Below are 17,227 nucleotides of genomic sequence, written 5' to 3'. Positions count from 1 at the left end.
TTCCTCCAGGAACCTGACAAAGGGTATGTTATTTCTATACTATTTCAGAAACTATAACTAAGTAGCATACCAGCCAGCCAAAACCGTACACCTTTATAGAGGAGAGGGTTCTGTACTCACGTGGTTTTTTTGCAAAATATTAAAGAATTTCAAGGCACCCTCATGACCCAAATCAACTCAGTTGTGGAGTAGGCTCGGTCAGTTATCTATTACATAAGCCAGACATCACTCTTAACAGAAAAGTGTGAGATAAATTCCGCTGAACTAATGGCATTCATAATAAAATATATTGTATACAGAAAAGTATTTCAGATTTCCAGATGATCTAAATCTTCTCTGTGTGGTATTAGGGGAAAAAAAAAAAGTAACAATTTTTCTGGTGATATATAACAGCATAGATTGGAGCCATCAGGAAATGACAGCTTCCATTTGCAGTCTTAACCTTACTTTTTTCCACATATGTTTTATAGTACAGCCACGTTTTACATGTATTTCAGTATTTCTCAGATAATGTAATGCCCTCTAAAATTTTGGGGAAGAGTGGCTGGAAAGCTGCCCGGCAGAAAAGGACCTGGGGGTGCTGGTGGACGGCCAGCTTAACATGAGCCAGCAGTGTGCCCAGGTGGCCAAGAGGGCCAATGGCATCCTGGCTTGTATCAGGAATAGCGTGGCCAGCAGGAGTAGGGAAGTCATCGTGCCTCTGTACTCGGCACTGGTGAGGCCTCACCTCGAGTACTGGGTTCAGTTTTGGGCCCCTCACTACAGGAAAGACATTGAAGTGCTGGAGCGTGTCCAGAGGAGAGCCACCAAGCTGGTGAGGGGTCTGGAGAACAAGTCCTATAAGGAGAGGCTGAGGGAGCTGGGCATGTTTAGTTTGGAGAAGAGGAGGCTGAGGGGAGACCTCATTGCCCTCTACAACTACCTGAAAGGAAACTGTAGAGAGGCAGGGGTTGGCCTCTTCTCCCAAGGGAATAACGACAGGACCAGAGGAAATGGTATGAAGCTGCGGCAGGGGAGATTTAGATTAGATATTAGGAAGAATTACTTTACTGAAAGAGTGGTCAGGCACTGGAACAGCCTGCCCAGGGAGGTGGTGGAGTCACCATCCCTAGAGGTATTTAAGAAACGTGTAGACATGGCTCTTCAGGGCATGCTCTAGTGCCCAAGATTATTGTTTGTGGTGGGGTGTTGTGTGTGGGGTTGTGGGTGTGGAGTTTAGTAGGTGGGTGTTGGTGTGTGGTTTTTTTGTCTTTTTTTTTTTTTTTTTTTTTTTTTTTTTTTTGTGGTTGGTCCCGATGATCTCAGAGGTCCCTTCCAACCACTAAGATTCTGTGATTCTGTGATTCTGTGATTCTGGCTTTCCTATACATATTAGCTAGCATTGTCAAACAAACAAAAAAATTAAGTATTCAAACCAACAACAACAAAAAAAAACCAAACAAACAAACAAAAAAAAAAATCTTAAAAGCCCAGTCTGAAAAGCCAGTTTTGCAGTTGCAGTTGAAGAAACTTACCTTTAATTATTCCATTTATGATCTCTGAGCGCATCGAGCTTGCTAACCCAGTCCCCAAGCTCACGCTTGCAGGAAGAAAGGCTAAAACACCTGAACAAATGAGTATGTTAAGCAACCCTGACCTTGGCTCTGTACTACATACATTATACTAGTGATGTCTTTGTAAACTGTTGTTTCAGCTGAGTTAATGAGTACGAGTCCTAGACGAGATCAGACTGAGAGATCATGAGAATGTGGGTGACTGAGAGCTAATGCGATATGAGATGGAGCAAAAGAGAACAAACACACGCACTCACTTTTCATTTCCCTGAGGTGGTAAACAGAGACACCGAGAGAAAAGTCTGTTGGACGAGAGGGAGTGGAAAAAAATGCCATCGGTAAGTGTAGAGAGTTGAGAGGTTTTGTTCTGCTATTTTCAATATTTTCTGTAAGAAACTGCTCAGGGTATCCAGGAGAGTCCCTCACTGGGAAATCTCACTGTAGCAAGTAGTAGCCGTTAATTACAATTTAAGTTAGTGTGTTTTCCTGCAGTACAATTTTGGCCTTATAAGTACATATCTAATCAATGTTCTAACCCAGGAGTTATTCAATTGATTGAAGGTAAGGGTGTGCAGCATCATCGTTATCTCTCGGAGCTGTGCGCCAAAGCCTGCTGTGTATTTGGCACAGGCCGAGCTGTATCCTTAGCAGAGCAAACAGAGTTTTAACGCAAGTTACAACACTCAGTGGAAATCCTTGCCCTGCACAGCCGCAAGCTGGGAATATTCAAAAGGCTTTGGCCTCACTGCTGGAGGAGAACGTGGCATAATCCAGAGAAAAACAGAGGCTAATCAAGAGCAACGCTGAGGCATTTACTGAGATAATCGATGACAGTGAACTAAAAGAAATATTTCAGTGAGTATGAAGCATATAAAAATCAACTTTTTTCACATTTGTAACTTTACCAAAAAAAAAAGGAAACTTCTGTTTAAGTTTGAAAAGACCTAAACCACATCTGAAATATTTAATGGGTTCAAACTAGCTGGGAAAGAGGGGAAAAAAAGTCTGTAAGTCTACAAAATAAGACACCTCATGTTTTGCATATTTGGTTGTTTTTCCTGGAGTTCAGACCAGAGAGGTGTGACAAACACATGGGCAAGTTGGATAGAACAGCATGGAAAAAAAGGGCTAAACATGTTGTGCCTTTTTGGTATTCTAATTGCATTGCTTCCTTCTGTTGCTTCAAATCACATCTGACACTTACTTAGTGAGATTAATCTGATAGATTGCAAATGTGTATTCAGGGCTGTAAATATAATTGACATGTGTTAAAAATATAATCATATTGGTCTGAAGTATCTGCATCTTGTCCTCCTAAGGGCATTCTCAATTTTTTGACCTGTAAGTCAGAAATAGTGGGGGGTTTTTTCTTTGCATTCTTAGATTACCCAACACTTTCGGATTTTATTTATTATGTGGTTCAGATATGTCATTCTCAATTGTCATGGCCAGTGGCTGTGATGTCCGTAGCTGTCATTCAATAATATGAAACTCTACTTTTTTCCTCCCTGTATCATTTTTTTGTGAATATAAGAATGTTCATATTGACAAATGTTTAGTTCTCTTTGAGCTTGATAGAAGAGATTATGATTCTATCCCTAAAATACATTATTTTTCTTCATTACTGTATAAGTTATTTATAGTTTTGCATGTTACTAATACCACTTTAAATGACAAAGATTAAATTTTCACTTTAACCAAATAAGTAAACAGTAACCTTTGTTCACTACTTTCTTCACTATTGTATTCCGATATTTTATTTGCCACAACACTTTTATAAACTATGTTTAAATCTATGCTTATTGTGGGCAGATTATATTTCCTGGGTTGGTTGCTTTGTTTGGTTGGTGTTTGTTTTTTTTTTTCATTTCATGTTAGCAGTAGCCTATTTGCATGATGGAATTTAGATCCTGGCTTGGTGTTGGCAGTTGACCAATAAAGAACTCCTCGTAGTCTGCAATGTCTTAGCTAGTGATGCTGTCCTTAAGATCCTTATTGTGAAGGAAGGTAGAGAAGACATGAAGAGACAAGAGGTGTATATAGACTGCCCTGCGCCCTGTTTATACCAGTTCAAATTATAGAGTCCAACATAAGTGTGCAGACGAGGCATAGAACATTTCTGATGTCATTGCATCCCATTTTACTGCTCATGACAACACATCTATGCAAATTCCACAGAGCACAAATTAAACATAGATAGGAAAATGTCCTAATCCACTGGTTTTATTTTTTGTTACATATTTTGTGTGATAGCATTAGATTTTTCTCCCTGCTAAAGGAAATGCTTTTTATAATTATATTAGGCTTTTCTGCATGAACATGTGGATTCCTTTTTCTCTTTACTGGACAAAAAGACCTTAGCCCTGGGATGACTTATTCACATTGGGGATCATCACATCTAGGAGCTTGTTCTCCAGAAGTAAAGAGCAGGAAGATTTACCTAAGAGTTTTTTATCCTCTGATTTCTCTGCCTTTCATATATGCTGTCAGGTTATAGTAAGATTTTGTAAGGTGATTGATTGGGACCTAGAGCGTGATCAGAAAATTTGGTTCTGTCATTTAAGATAATTGTTCAGAGGGGGGGTTACTTTTATTTTGGATTGGCAGATCAGGCTTTTCTTTCTGTTATGAGTTGGAATAAGGCTCTGTAGGGGGTTTAGCTGCCCTCAAAACATTTATTTCTGTTCTATGTGAGGAAAAAGTAGTGAAATTTTGTGTTAATGTATGATTCTGTCCCTGAGTAGCAGTCATACGAGAACTGAGCTGCTTCAGAGCTACTCCTGCTTTTACTCTTTTTCATGTTGTAGAAGTAGCAGGACTTCTATTTGCTCATCAAGACCAAGAAACACAAACTTCCCCAGGCAGGTCGGGGTAACAGTGCTTATTTACAGCAAGGCAGGATCTAGGGCTACTCAGAAACAAACTTTCCAACTCCAGAGCTGATACAGATACATAACCCATGGGGAGAGATTCAAGCTACAGGTGGAAGATCTTTCCTGTAAGTCATGTGCATAGGTTAGAGTATTTAAAATTATGTGTGTTTATACTGCCACACTCAGAAACAGAGTTCACAGAAAGTGAGGAAATAAGAAAAGTCATTTAGACAGTTTATTCAAGCTTCAGGAACCCTTACAGACTGCTTCTTTCACATAGTGTAATCTTTGCTTTTAGCGTCATTGGAAGATCATAGGCTAAGTCATGACTATTACCCCTGGGTTAAAAGCCACAGTGGATGGTCTCCCAAGGCTCAGGCAATTAATTTTCCTTTCACAGGGGACCTCATTGTTCACGAAGACATGAATCAAATGCATTTGTAAAAATTTCCTATTAAGCTATGAGGTTGATATACTCCCCTTTCAGTGGCATCATCCTCAGATATAAGAATAGCACAGATAAAATGATTGCATTTCTCTCTTGTCAATTCTAAATCTCTTGGGTGCCTTGCTAGGAAAGAATGGAGTTTCACTCTCCCTTTTTTTTCTCCAAAATATTTGTGTGAGCTCTTTGTTCTTCAAACCGTGCCTCAGCTCTACAGTTAAAATCTCTTTTCCTTGCACATATGTAGGGAGAAACCACAGCTGAGCTGTGAGCCATCTCGGGCTTCGCTGTGTGCCCTGCCTGTGGTCAGGAGCAGACGTTGGTATGCAGGACTCACCTCAGGATACGGTCACAGGGATAGTGATCACCTACTCAACGCCTCATTCCTTTCAATACCAGAAAGGATGCATGCCACCTTCTTCTAGTTTGTGTGGACAAATAAATCAGGTGGGAAGTTCAACTTGCTCAGCTGCCTCAGACATTTAAAGAAGTTGAAGACCTTTGTCAGTACACCCCAAATCAAAGTAATAACTCATGAAGTTCAGGCAGTAAGAGCAGGAACAGTAAGAAAGTGTTTGAATTAAAAAGACAATTTACCTCTGTATATTGAATAGAACTACATGGGAAACTTTTAAAGACGTTTGTTGGTAATTCCTTGTTGATTCAAAATGGCAGTACTTGTACATCATGAATATTACTCTGTAATTTCTCTGATCAATTCATCAGCATCAATTAGAGTGTATTTGGCACACCTCTGGGGCATATATGCAACCTTTTTCTTTTAATTACTTCTTGAGAGGTTTGTTTCATATGGTCTCTGAGGTAGCCAGATTCAGCAGCTGTGCGGGCCAGATCTGTGCTTCAGGAGCCCATCACCTTGAAAAAAAATCTTGTCTGTTGCCCATGAGCATACTCTCCAGCTCTGACCACAAGCAGAAAGTATTTTATTTTTTTTCAATCTCCAGGACCTGCATGCTAAGGCTGCAGGCAATGTGCTCTGTGTTGGTTTGGTGGTTTTTTTAAAACCATTAGATTGTCATAAATATGCATCATCTGGAAAGTACCCTTTACTCATCCTTCTGTGGAACTGGCAGGTGCAAGCAACAGAGGTGCACTTGCACATTATTGTTCTCTGCCACTTCTGAGAGTAATTTGGGCATTAATTAGATGTAAGAGCCAAAAAAAGGACTTTACATTTGTTGCTCAATACATTTCAGGCAGGGTGGTTGTCGGATGCAGGACTACAAAAAGTGAAGATTTTCATACAACAAAATAGCCAGGCTATAATCTCAGAGCTTGGTAATAGCAAAATAATGTTAATCATTCATCATACTCTGCAACACTATCTGTATTCTATCTGAAGATATAAATATTAAATAATTAATCCCCAAAACCTCTCAGCAAGTTGACTGTCATTATTTCCATTTTACAGATAAACTGCGGAGCAGAATAATTAAATACTTTGGTTAAGGTCACACAGTAAGTCTGCTGAGGATGTGAAAATGAAATCAAACTCTGCTGATTTCCAGTTTGGTTCTTTAGGCACAGAACAGTCTTTTTCTGCAACATCTCTCTCATTCATGATACATCTCATGCAGTTTAAATTAGAAGCATCATTAAGAAGTGAATTACCTTCTCTCCTTTAAAAACTATTTGCTGATTTTAATATTGAATGCATTCAAGCAGTTTTCTCATGCAATTATGATGGCAGAAAATCTAAACACAAATCTGAAAATAATCATGCTGTTTCTCCATGTTTTCATGGTATAAACAGCCAATAACACCCACAGCAACTTTATTCAGACAAAGATTAGAAAATATGGGGGTTTAATTGGATTCCGTTTTCAAACATAGCAAAGCCCTAAACGACTAGCGTTTCTATTCTCCTTCATTATTTCTTCTCCATGACATCTGAAGCAAACCTGTTGTTATGAAAATTAAGGCACTGTTTGAACCAACAAAAACTAGTTTTTTTCTAGAGAAATGGGAGGGTAGTTTTTAAAAGCACCTTATACAACAATTTGTAAAATCTCATTTTCAAAAGCAAGTTCAAGGTGTAGGGAGGGGATAATTTGAAGGGATGAACGTTAATCACTGAACAATGCCCAGAAACTTTAAAAAATTCCCCTGGCACGTTAGCACAATTTTTGGGCTCTGACATAAAAGGAAAACATTTGACCTATAGGCATTTCCAGAAATTTGTCATATAGAGCTGGAAGAAGTAAAGTGTCATTGAAAATGAGTGATTTTAAAACCAAAACAACACAGGAACTTGGGCATCTACTTCATGTTCGTAAATACAAACATTTAGGCCCCTGTGAGGCACTACATCCTCTCATCTGCCAGGTAGGCTTCACATGTCTGGAGACTTCTGCATCCAAGTTTTTGTCAGTGAAATCTTCAGCACAAAAGTCCACGATCTCCTGAGTTCTGAGGAAACCACGTAGCTTTCTACCATGACTGAACTGTCCAAAGCCCCGGGGTATCTCATTACCCTGCTAGGATCCTCACATCAAAATGTGTTTTCCCTGTGCTACCTAGCTAGTCAGACCCCATCACTGTTTTTGGAGCATGCCTGAACTTCATGAGTCAGCATGGAGAGAGGGAAAGGTGAAAGTACTCACGGACGATGTCACAAGGTGTGGTTAAAACGTATTTTGTTTGAAGTTTTGAAGCAGGGATTTACACCTTCTGTATGCTCTCATGTGAAGCTGCAATATTCTAGGATGCATCACAGACGGAGGACGGTTGTCTCCACAACCACAGTGCTTTGTTCAGGTTCACATTCTGCTACAGTAGTCAAGTATTTAAATTTCACCCTGGGATGCACAAAGACCTTCATTTCTGAATGCCTCCTTACAGCTTAGTTGTTAGGCCTCTTTCCTAGAAGATAGAAAACCAGATCAAACACAGAAGGGATTTGGATTTGATTCTCCTATTTTCCAGAACAGTGTTATAGGCAGCTGCTCCTTACATCCCCCACCTGCCATTCCAGAAAGGACTGACCTTGCTTTATCCACTTGACTCTAAAAGAGGATTAATGACTCTACATCCCAAGGGGAAATAAGAAATAAGCATCTACTCTTCCTCCCAGACATTTATCTTACGATGAGTGGAATTATTTACTGGGATGTCTATCTCTGTCCTTTAATATGAGAAGTAGATTACACAACCAGCTTAGAACAGATATCAAACTTTTAGGACATCGAAGTCCAAATTAAAATGCCTAGGTTAGTTTTGAGAATGGTGATGGACTTCTAAAGCATACAGAAGATGGGTGCTTTTGAAAAGTGTGCCCTTAGCACTTCTGCAAATAGGAGCCTAATGCATTTCACTGAGTTCACTTTTTTAACTTGGGACTGTACAGAATTGTTCAACATATTCTGCAAGCTAAATTCAGTCATTCCATTTTTCAAGGAACAATTCTATGAGAAAGCTAAGATATATAGCTATAGCTTAAATTATACCTGTTTTCAAAACCATTTGGATGTACTAAATGAGGAATTTCAATGTGGCCATCATTATGAGACACAAATTGTAAGAGTTAACAATTTTTTTCTGAGGATTTCCATGAAAATTAATTACCTTTTTTTAATTTCTAGTCTAAAATTCGGTGATTTACTTATACTCTGTGTAAAACTGTTACAAAATACTATGCAAAACACCTTTATAAAATACTATATAAGAAGCTTTAAAAAGCTAATTTTATGTGTAAGTCTCTGCAGAGAAGAATGGAAACACTTGCTGACCCCCAGTATTTAATCACCTGGTTGTCACAACATCATTTTTTTTCTTAGGTCTTCTGGTTTTTAGCTCCAATATAGGAGGGATTCTGGAAGAAAATAGAAATAAGGGGCTTTGTTCATCCTTATTGTTATTATGACTGTTTATAAAACAATGAGTCTACAAAGAGCCTACAATTCTTACAGATTTGCAAAGGACAATTTCAAAGTTACTATACAGAAAAAGGCGTTACCTGTGATCACAGCTGTAATTCGTGTGTCATAAAAAATAGCTCTGAATTGGAAACCAAGATCTGGGGAAGTATCTGAGAGAAGAGAACTAAGGAAGGAAGGAAGGGTAAATTTTCCCTGGGGGATAGTAGAGTCCATCACAAGCAGAAACTTTATAATCCTTTCCAAAAATATTTCTTTGTTATTGTGTCTTAATACCAACTTTCCACAATGGCATAATACAACAGTAACATGCAGTAAGGAGTTAACATGAGACAGAGCTCCATAAATACATATTTTTTTTATTTATGCATAACTGTCACAGTCGTCTTTTTTTTGTTGTTGTTACTTTTTTTTAGATCCATGCCAGCTAAAAAGCACTTGAAACATCTCTGAAAGTAATGAACAGATGAACAGAGACTGCTGATACTACCTACTCCTCTATTTCAGAAAATGGAATGAAAGATTGGGTCATTTTCCTGTGATGAATATATCTTTAGTTAACATTTGCTTTTTTTATAGCATATTGATTGTCTTTTCACAAAGTCTCTAAACATATGATATACAAAAGGAGAGGAAATGTAAAAATAATAGCTGTACTGCGTATCAGCTTGGAGTGTATTTACCTACCCTGCTCTTCCTCTGTGTCCATCAATTCCATCCATCCCTTCTTTATATCATCTAGAGACTAAGAACTGCTTCTTCCAGCTATTCAAGTCATACCAGAATAGAGGTTGGTTTTTACTAAATAGCTTGCTGTCCATCAAAAAAAGTGCATGGCAATCTTTCAGATGGCAAAGCCTTTGCACACAAGTGCAATGTGTTATTATTACCCGTATGTGCCTTCTGTGGGTCAGAGCAAAGTTCTGACCTCATTGTCCTTTCGCACAAGTTAATAGAAGTGCTAAGGAACTACGGTTCGTAAGAACTGCCACAATGTCTATGCTGTGTAAGATCTATGCTGTGCAACTGCTCTGGCCAGTCTCAAGAACTGAACCAGCTCTGCTCTGAGCTGTGTTTTGAGAGTATCAGTGCAGCCAGCCCTTCCGAAGTCATGCTGAAAAGCTGGGTACATTAGCTCAGACAGATTACAGCTTGTGCTCACATGATATCTGAACTAAAATGGCTTACTTTGGGCTGATTTGGAGGGCAAACATGCCAAGGCTATATCCTGATGATATGGACCTACCAGCGGTGCAAATCAGAGTTTCTTCTGCAATCAGTACAACCAACTTTGTGCACTTGACATGACACTGGTAGTAGGAAGTAATCTGATAGATCACATTTCACTTTTTATTTTTCCAGTCTGCTGGATCTCATCTGTGCTGACTTGCAAGCCCAAAGCCGTCACAGATCCTAATTACTCACTTAACAGAGGATTCAGTCAGTACAAGGGAACCGGTCTTAGTTACATGATAATTTCTGTACGTACTTTCAGAATACTGTACAAAGAAGGTGAGTCTCTTTAACTCCATTTTATGGTTGAGTAAACTAAATCAGGCATAAGATCTGACTTGCCAGTGTCACCGTCACCTGTCCCATCCCTCAGGCAAACCAGGTACAATGTCATCACACTGAAACTCTTGAGTATCCTCCTCAAATGTTGCTCTCATTGCCAATCCCCGTCAAAACTACCATCATAGCTTCTCTTTCATGGTAGTCTAAAGTGTGCTTGTTTATGTAAAGAGATTAAATGGTATTTTAAATGTGTAGATGAGTTTACACTGAGATAAACCTCTCCCTGTTGGTCTGGAGAGAGATTTTATTTATATAAGATAAATCTTTCATTCATAGCAAAATTTAATACCAACCTAGTCATTATGCTTTCCACAGTTATTCTGAAAAAGATGCTTGTTTACAGGCAACAGCTCTGTCTAACTATGCCTTAGAGACACCGGCATTTCCAAACCTATGCTGTAACAGTCCACAGCCCTTTGGGAGCAATGTTAAATAATGATACCTTGATTAAGTATTAAGATTGAGAATCAGAGGAAAACCTGCGGAAGACACTAGAATGTGAATGGGGAGTACATGTGCATTTGGGAAGACTTGCTGCAGATCAGCGTCCTGTTCTGAACAGACAGTTCTGATGGATGAGGTTCTTGCCTGAAAGCACATCCCCTATCTGAGAGTTCTGTAAGCATCCTGGCTTAATTTTTGAACAAAATAAGAAAAGAGACACTTTTCACTGTTTATAGCATAAGTAGCTCTGCAAAAGTGTTTTTTTTCATTTCAGCATATCTTTCCCCAGCAGAATAGAAGTTCCGTGGTTTTTTGCACTACCACAAAATAAATCTGTTATTCATCTTTCTTCATGTTTTATCAGGGGGGGGCAGCGATTTTAGAGTTGCTGGGAAACCACAGGTGTTGTTTTCTTTACCAAATGGCAACCCTGTATACCATTCTGAGGGAAGAGACAAGCCTAAGCAGGAGCCTTTGTTTTACCAGTGTCCTAGTCCTGGAGTACTCAACAGAGGATGGGATCATTTTAGGAGAAAAACAAAAAAACCCTCAAAACTGTGCGGAAAATACTTCACAGCTATCTAGCATAGCCCTAGCATGCAGTAAAACAGCACAGGAGCATCTAATCAATGGCAAATTTCTCTAAATTATAGCAGTCATCCTGTGATAGTAATAGAGCTAGAGCAGTTCAGACCATATCCATTCCACATCTCTGATGAGTTCCAAAATAAAGAGAATATCACCCAAACATTTTTCTGCTCTGGGCCTCAATTGCTAAACCAGTAAATCAGTTCCTAATGAAGCATTGCAGCCAAGTGTATTCAGCATAATTTTGCTCCAAACACAAAGTAGTCTGCAGTCATGGTTTGGATCTGTGTAGCATCAAAAGAAAAAAAAAAAAGGTTAAAAAAAAAGAACATTTCTTTGAGACTATTTCAAACCTTCTGCATTAAAAGTCCTCTGCCTCGAGAGAACAAGAAGTGAGTTCTGTAAACTGTATTGGAAGTACCAAAGAGTGAAACTCCCCGTAATAAGGTTTCTTGTAATGAGTGCTGTGTTTTTTTCATCTTATTTTTTGGAATACACAGAGTTACTTTTTCAAGCTTTGCTCTACACTGTGACTCCTAGAAATGTATTTCCTTGGGAAAATAGAAGCTCTGTGCAATCACTGTGCTGTGGTATGCAGGAACCTAAGGCTTCCTGGGTTTAGGCTTACCACGCAATCGAATAAAAAACAACCGGTGAAAACATTTCCAATAAGCCTATGGTGTGGGGATTTTTGTGTGTGTGAATTCATATGCACGTACGCAAGCATACAGGGAAGATACTAACAGGCCTAAATTACATTGTTTTGCTGTTTCTTTTCATTGTTACTGTTACAGGATTCCAGGGGTGAGGTGCACTGAAGTCTGGCAATTCTCATACTTAATTGCTCCTCAATGGCTATCTTAGCCAGAGCAGTTCACAGCGTTGTGTACTTCCCTGCCACGTTTAGCTGCTCAGATCTATGTTCTACAGTGCAGTTGGCATGTTGAACAAGCTAGGATTATTTAGAGATGTTGTTCTGCTGCTTGATTGCCATAATGCTACTTCCCTCATCAGAGACATTTTGATTGGAAATCTGCAGTGTGAGTCACAAAGGACAATGTTGATGTAATTAGGATGCTAAAATGACAGTGACAGAGCGTTAGTCGAGCTGTGGGAATGACATTCAAATACTGGGTTTCATACTTTGTATTTACAATGGAAATATACCTTCAGACTTATGATGCACAGTAGCAAACATCTGCCACCGTTATTACAGAGAAAATGGGACTTATTATTCAGGGAGTAATAACAGCTTTCAAAGCTGCAAAGCAAAAGGCAAAGTGCTGATGACTGAGGACCAGGAAAACCCACAGTTGTGGGATATGTGTCAGTATCCTTTTGCCCTTAGAAGAAAGTCCTTCTGTTACCCCTCCTCAGCCCTCCATTTGGAATTATTCTGCTTAGGAGGCTTTTCCATTCAAGTCAAAAGACAGAGGGCTAAGCATTGCCTTCACTGTATCATTTATTTACCAAGCCTCCCTTGCTTTGCTTTATCTAAGTGATTTTTCTCTTCAACAGCTACAGTAGGAATTGCTTTAGTGTGCTGTATTCAGTTTAGTATCAGTTATTCTCTATATCCTTCTGTGGCTTTGTTTATTATGCTGCTTTTTATGGCATTATAGCCTGACTGGCTTGGAGTATAGATGTCTTGATAGCTTAGCGGTCATATTTATACTGTGGCCAACCATTAGGGAAACTTCAAGAACAGTGATTCCCAATTGGTAAAGTAATAATATATTAAAAGTGAGGGCCAGCGTGGAGTCCCACTAAACATCAGAGAAGGACCCATGTCAGCTGGATGTCGGGCCAGAGCAGGGCTCTGGAACAGGGACGCTGAGGAACATGGGGAAAAGTGACTTGGTGGTTCAGAGCAGCATCATTTGGTGGCAGCACTGTCACCTGCATCCAGAAGGTCTTCCAGAAGACCTGAGAAGCAGGGCAGGAAGGGAACACGGGTTAGAAGCAGAAAGCTGAACACAGCTGGAAGAACATAATGCCTCTAATCTAAACGAGGTATTTACCCAGTAATCTACATGAAGCCTGCAATCATAGGTCCAGAAAACATATGCAAAACACCAGTGTTATAACCAAATTCATGCTCATTAATAGGACGAAGGTTTCACCTGAAGGCATCAGTGATCTGGATCCTGCAGACATTTTTAATTCGGAGTGTCTGCTGCTGGGGAACAAAGAATAATTCCAGTAATGAATAATGAGCAGAGTGAGGCTGGTATGAAATGCATGTAAGATTAAGAAAGAAGTCTTCAGGAAATGTCAGAGATGCGTAATACATGCTGTACCATGCCTCCATGAAGGTAACTGTAGCACCCTTAGTCAAGTACACACTTGTAGGCTTGGAAATTAATTCTGCATAGCAAATAACACAGTAAAGCCATGGTTCTTCAAGTCCAAACAGATTTGAAATAACACAGTAGGACATGTATATAGAATAAAATGTCTTCAACAGACAAATAACACTATCAAGAAACTGCCTCTATTCTGCAACCTCTACTCTGGGCAAGTCTGGAGGTCCTGCCTTTCCTGAACACACTTGAAGTCCTAAGGCTTCCAGTTCCTTATCTAGCATTAGTTGTCTGAGCACTGACAATCTTTCCCCTCTCTCAGAGAGGTAGAGTGCCAGAAAAAAAAAAAAATGCACCGCTTCCAGTTGCTTTCCTCCCAATCTTCTTATGGACCTTTATTCCAGCTGTTTCCATTTATGTAATAACTGTTGTTGGATTAACATGCTGGGCCCTATCAAGAACACTCAAAGTTCTGTTGATTTGCCTTAAAATAGGCAAATGCATAGAAAAGAGCAGAGGAATGCTCTGCTTCCTCTAAATGAAAAAAGAAGGACAGGAAAAGTGACAGCGGCAGTATTATTTGGTTAGTTCTATAAGCTGTTAGGATGTTGCTGCAGCTGCCATATTTCCCTAATTGTCGTTAATTCTGAGAAATGGAAAGGGTGTGACATTGCCCCAAAAAGCAACAAAGTAAACATGGAAACAGGGTCAGAGGTTGAAGAAAAAGGAACAGTAGAAGGGGGGAAAAAAAGAGAGAAGCAGTTAGAAGAGTGGGTTGAGGCTGTTCTCAGTAGGAATCATGAAGCTTTCACCATGGTCATGCTGTGAGTAGAGGTGACTAGTATAGGATGAGTGAGGAGACTGAACTTCTCATAAGGTATCACAGCAGCATTGCACATGTGCACGTTACAGGTGCAAGCCCTTTGAGACAGATCTTCGAGGTACCCTTTCCTAAAAGTTTAGGGGCAACTGGGAAGCATGGTGCTCCTCTGAGAGCTTGCTACTAGAGCAACAGTTGCTGGATTGTCTCCTACGGAAAATCACTCTGTCTGTATCAAGGTGAGATGTATTTCTTCCACCCTTGCTTTCCTTTAAAAGGTAATCCAGTTGTACAGCTCAGGAGAAAGATGTGATGCTGTTGTCATATCCCATCCTCACAGCATGTGACAGCATGTATGTCCTCCAGGCTTGGCAGAGGAGGAGAAATCTTCCAGCCATTAAGGTTATCATAAATTGATAACTGGAATGATTTCTTGTCCTCTGCAAATTTGTGTGATGTTGAAAATGTTATCATTTTTATCAAGGCAAAATTGAAATCTTTCAAACCATTCCCTCCCTAATGAGGTCCACTGGTATTAAAGCCACTATGGGCTTCCCTGAAAATTTGTTCAAAATCTGACAAAAAAATATCCCTGAGAAAAAGTTAACGAACCGGACATTCTCAAGATTTAAGTTCTTGTTTTGACAACCTGATAATGGACAAAAATATACATATATACATTAAACATTTTGTGATCAAGTCTCCTTGAACTTTCATAGATCAAAATTTAGTTTTATGCCCAATGCATAAGAATCCAAAATAATTTGAGAACCAATGTATTGAGAGAGAATAGGAAACAAAGGGCACTTAATTCACCTTGTCCAATGAAAATAATAAAGACATTTCCACCATAATTTATAGTTACTGTCCAAACCAGAGTTTGTCCTCCACTAGCAGCGAACAACGGTTTATAAACTGCAGGAATTTTTAAAAGAAACAAAAAATTCTTTCCTGTGCATTTCAAACAATCATAGCAATGAAAACATTTCTATTGTTCTTAGGTTTTGTAAATCAAGGTATTCCAAACCTAAATGCTGTGCCACATTTGCCTGAACACTATCCCTTTTATGTAATTTCCCTTATATGTGGCAGTTAAATAAAACAGTGATGTAAAATCCCAGTGGAAAAATAAATCTAGGTAGAGCAATCATACCATCAATACATCAGCTCTGCAAAACTCTGTCTTGCTTCCTTGCACAAAATGACAATTTTAAGTATCTTTCCAGAAGTCTCCTGGGAGATTATCATATTTTATTCTCTATTTAGAAAAAAAAAAAAAGCAAAGATCTTTGAGAACCTATTAGAAGTCTCCTAGTGAAATACTTACAGTTCAGTTCAGCATTATACGCCAGCTTCAGAGAGGCTGAAATGTAATTTATTTCATTTTACTTTCATCAGCAAGTAAAGGTCATCCATCCAAAATCAGCTTTTCCGGATGCAAACATTTCATTTGTTATCATCTTAAATAACACAGAAGTGCAGTCAAATTCCAATATCTGTCAATCACACACAAGTTCTGTTAAGTAATCTTTTAATTTCTCTTTAAATGCCTACACCACGGACATTGAATAAATGCTTGCTTGGCATTCAAACAAACAGCTTAAAGCAGGAAGACTTTCCTTTAAACTGTAAGGCATTTTCTGAATATTTCATGAGTACCTGAAAAACTGTATTTTCCAGTTAATGTTACATTATTTGGAATCTAGAAAAAGTATTCTGCATGTAGTTACACCTCTGAAAACCAAAAGTAACCCAATTTTTAAAAGGACACCTTTTAAACAGTCTTTCTCCTCATCTGTTGTATCAATTGCTAATAAAAGGTGTCATTGGGAGCTCACTAGGAACTACAACCAAGCACAGAAATAACTCACAGATACAGTAACTATGCTAATATACCATTAGGCACACAACTACTACGTCAGGTTATTTCTGTTCCTTTGGCGAATATACCAGGTCTTGGCATATTTTGCTGTTGAGAGTGAAAAAAAAAAAAGCATCAAGCAAGGTTAATTATTCTTACGACTTTGTTGCTGTGGTCATTGTCTGCATTAGTGATCTGCTTTGGACCCATATTGCAATTCTGAAACGGATTCCCGTACTGCTTCCCTTCACTGTCCGTTGGTCCAGTTCTTAAAGAGATTTAGGTGCGCGCAAACCATTTGCCTTTCCAAGAAGTAGTCAGAGGCTTTGTTTCAAAACTGCTCCAGAGCTTCATGAGGATATTCAGCTCCAAACCAAGGTGAGGGCTGGACCACCCTGGGGTCCTGCAGTGTGAACCCTTCCTGCATTCAGCAGCAAGGCTTCCGAAACAGACAGAGCTACAGCAGCCTGAAATGGTTCTTGGGCTTTATAAAGGGACATCCACTTTATAACATGCTATGTATGTTTTCCTCTTTGCTGCCAGCTGCCACCAGTAACGGCATCTTTTCTGTGCCACTCCTTCACCATCCAAGAAATAAAATCATGAATTCACTTCAAATACATGCTTGAACAGATTGACATAAGGTAGAAATGACTCATGGCTAGGTTTTCAACCTTTGATTTCTGACGAATATTTCTAGCTTCTAACAGTTTGAAACAAGATTTTTTTTTGTTCTAGTTGTTTAAAGGAAGCAAAATAAATTCAGTTAATATGTATATTACATACGGTGTATTTATCTAAACACACATTAGCTGCCACCTGCTGATTATCCCATAATGAACACCAAAGACTGAGTTACAAAATTCTCC

General features: G+C 39.1%; 1 protein-coding gene across 4 annotated transcripts in view; it reads left to right on the top strand.

The window, feature by feature from the left end:
- The window catches only part of FUT9 (fucosyltransferase 9), a 113,793-nt gene that overhangs the window by 72,037 nt on the left and 24,529 nt on the right, over positions 1 to 17,227 (top strand). Inside the window, exon 1 of one of the 4 annotated variants that reach the window (XM_063329943.1) lies at positions 10,138 to 10,279. The exons of the other annotated variants lie outside the window; for them this stretch is intronic. Within the exon in view, the coding sequence (XP_063186013.1) occupies positions 10,237 to 10,279 (43 nt within the window). The 5' untranslated portion in view covers positions 10,138 to 10,236. Of the gene's footprint in view, positions 1 to 10,137; positions 10,280 to 17,227 lie in introns of those variants that run through there. 4 annotated transcript variants of the gene reach the window in all.

Source organism: Chroicocephalus ridibundus, chromosome 3 (assembly GCF_963924245.1).
Source record: "Chroicocephalus ridibundus chromosome 3, bChrRid1.1, whole genome shotgun sequence".
Lineage (NCBI taxonomy): Eukaryota > Metazoa > Chordata > Aves > Charadriiformes > Laridae > Chroicocephalus > Chroicocephalus ridibundus.
Note: the sequence above shows the minus strand (reverse complement) of the source record. Positions and strands in the feature narration are given on the sequence as shown.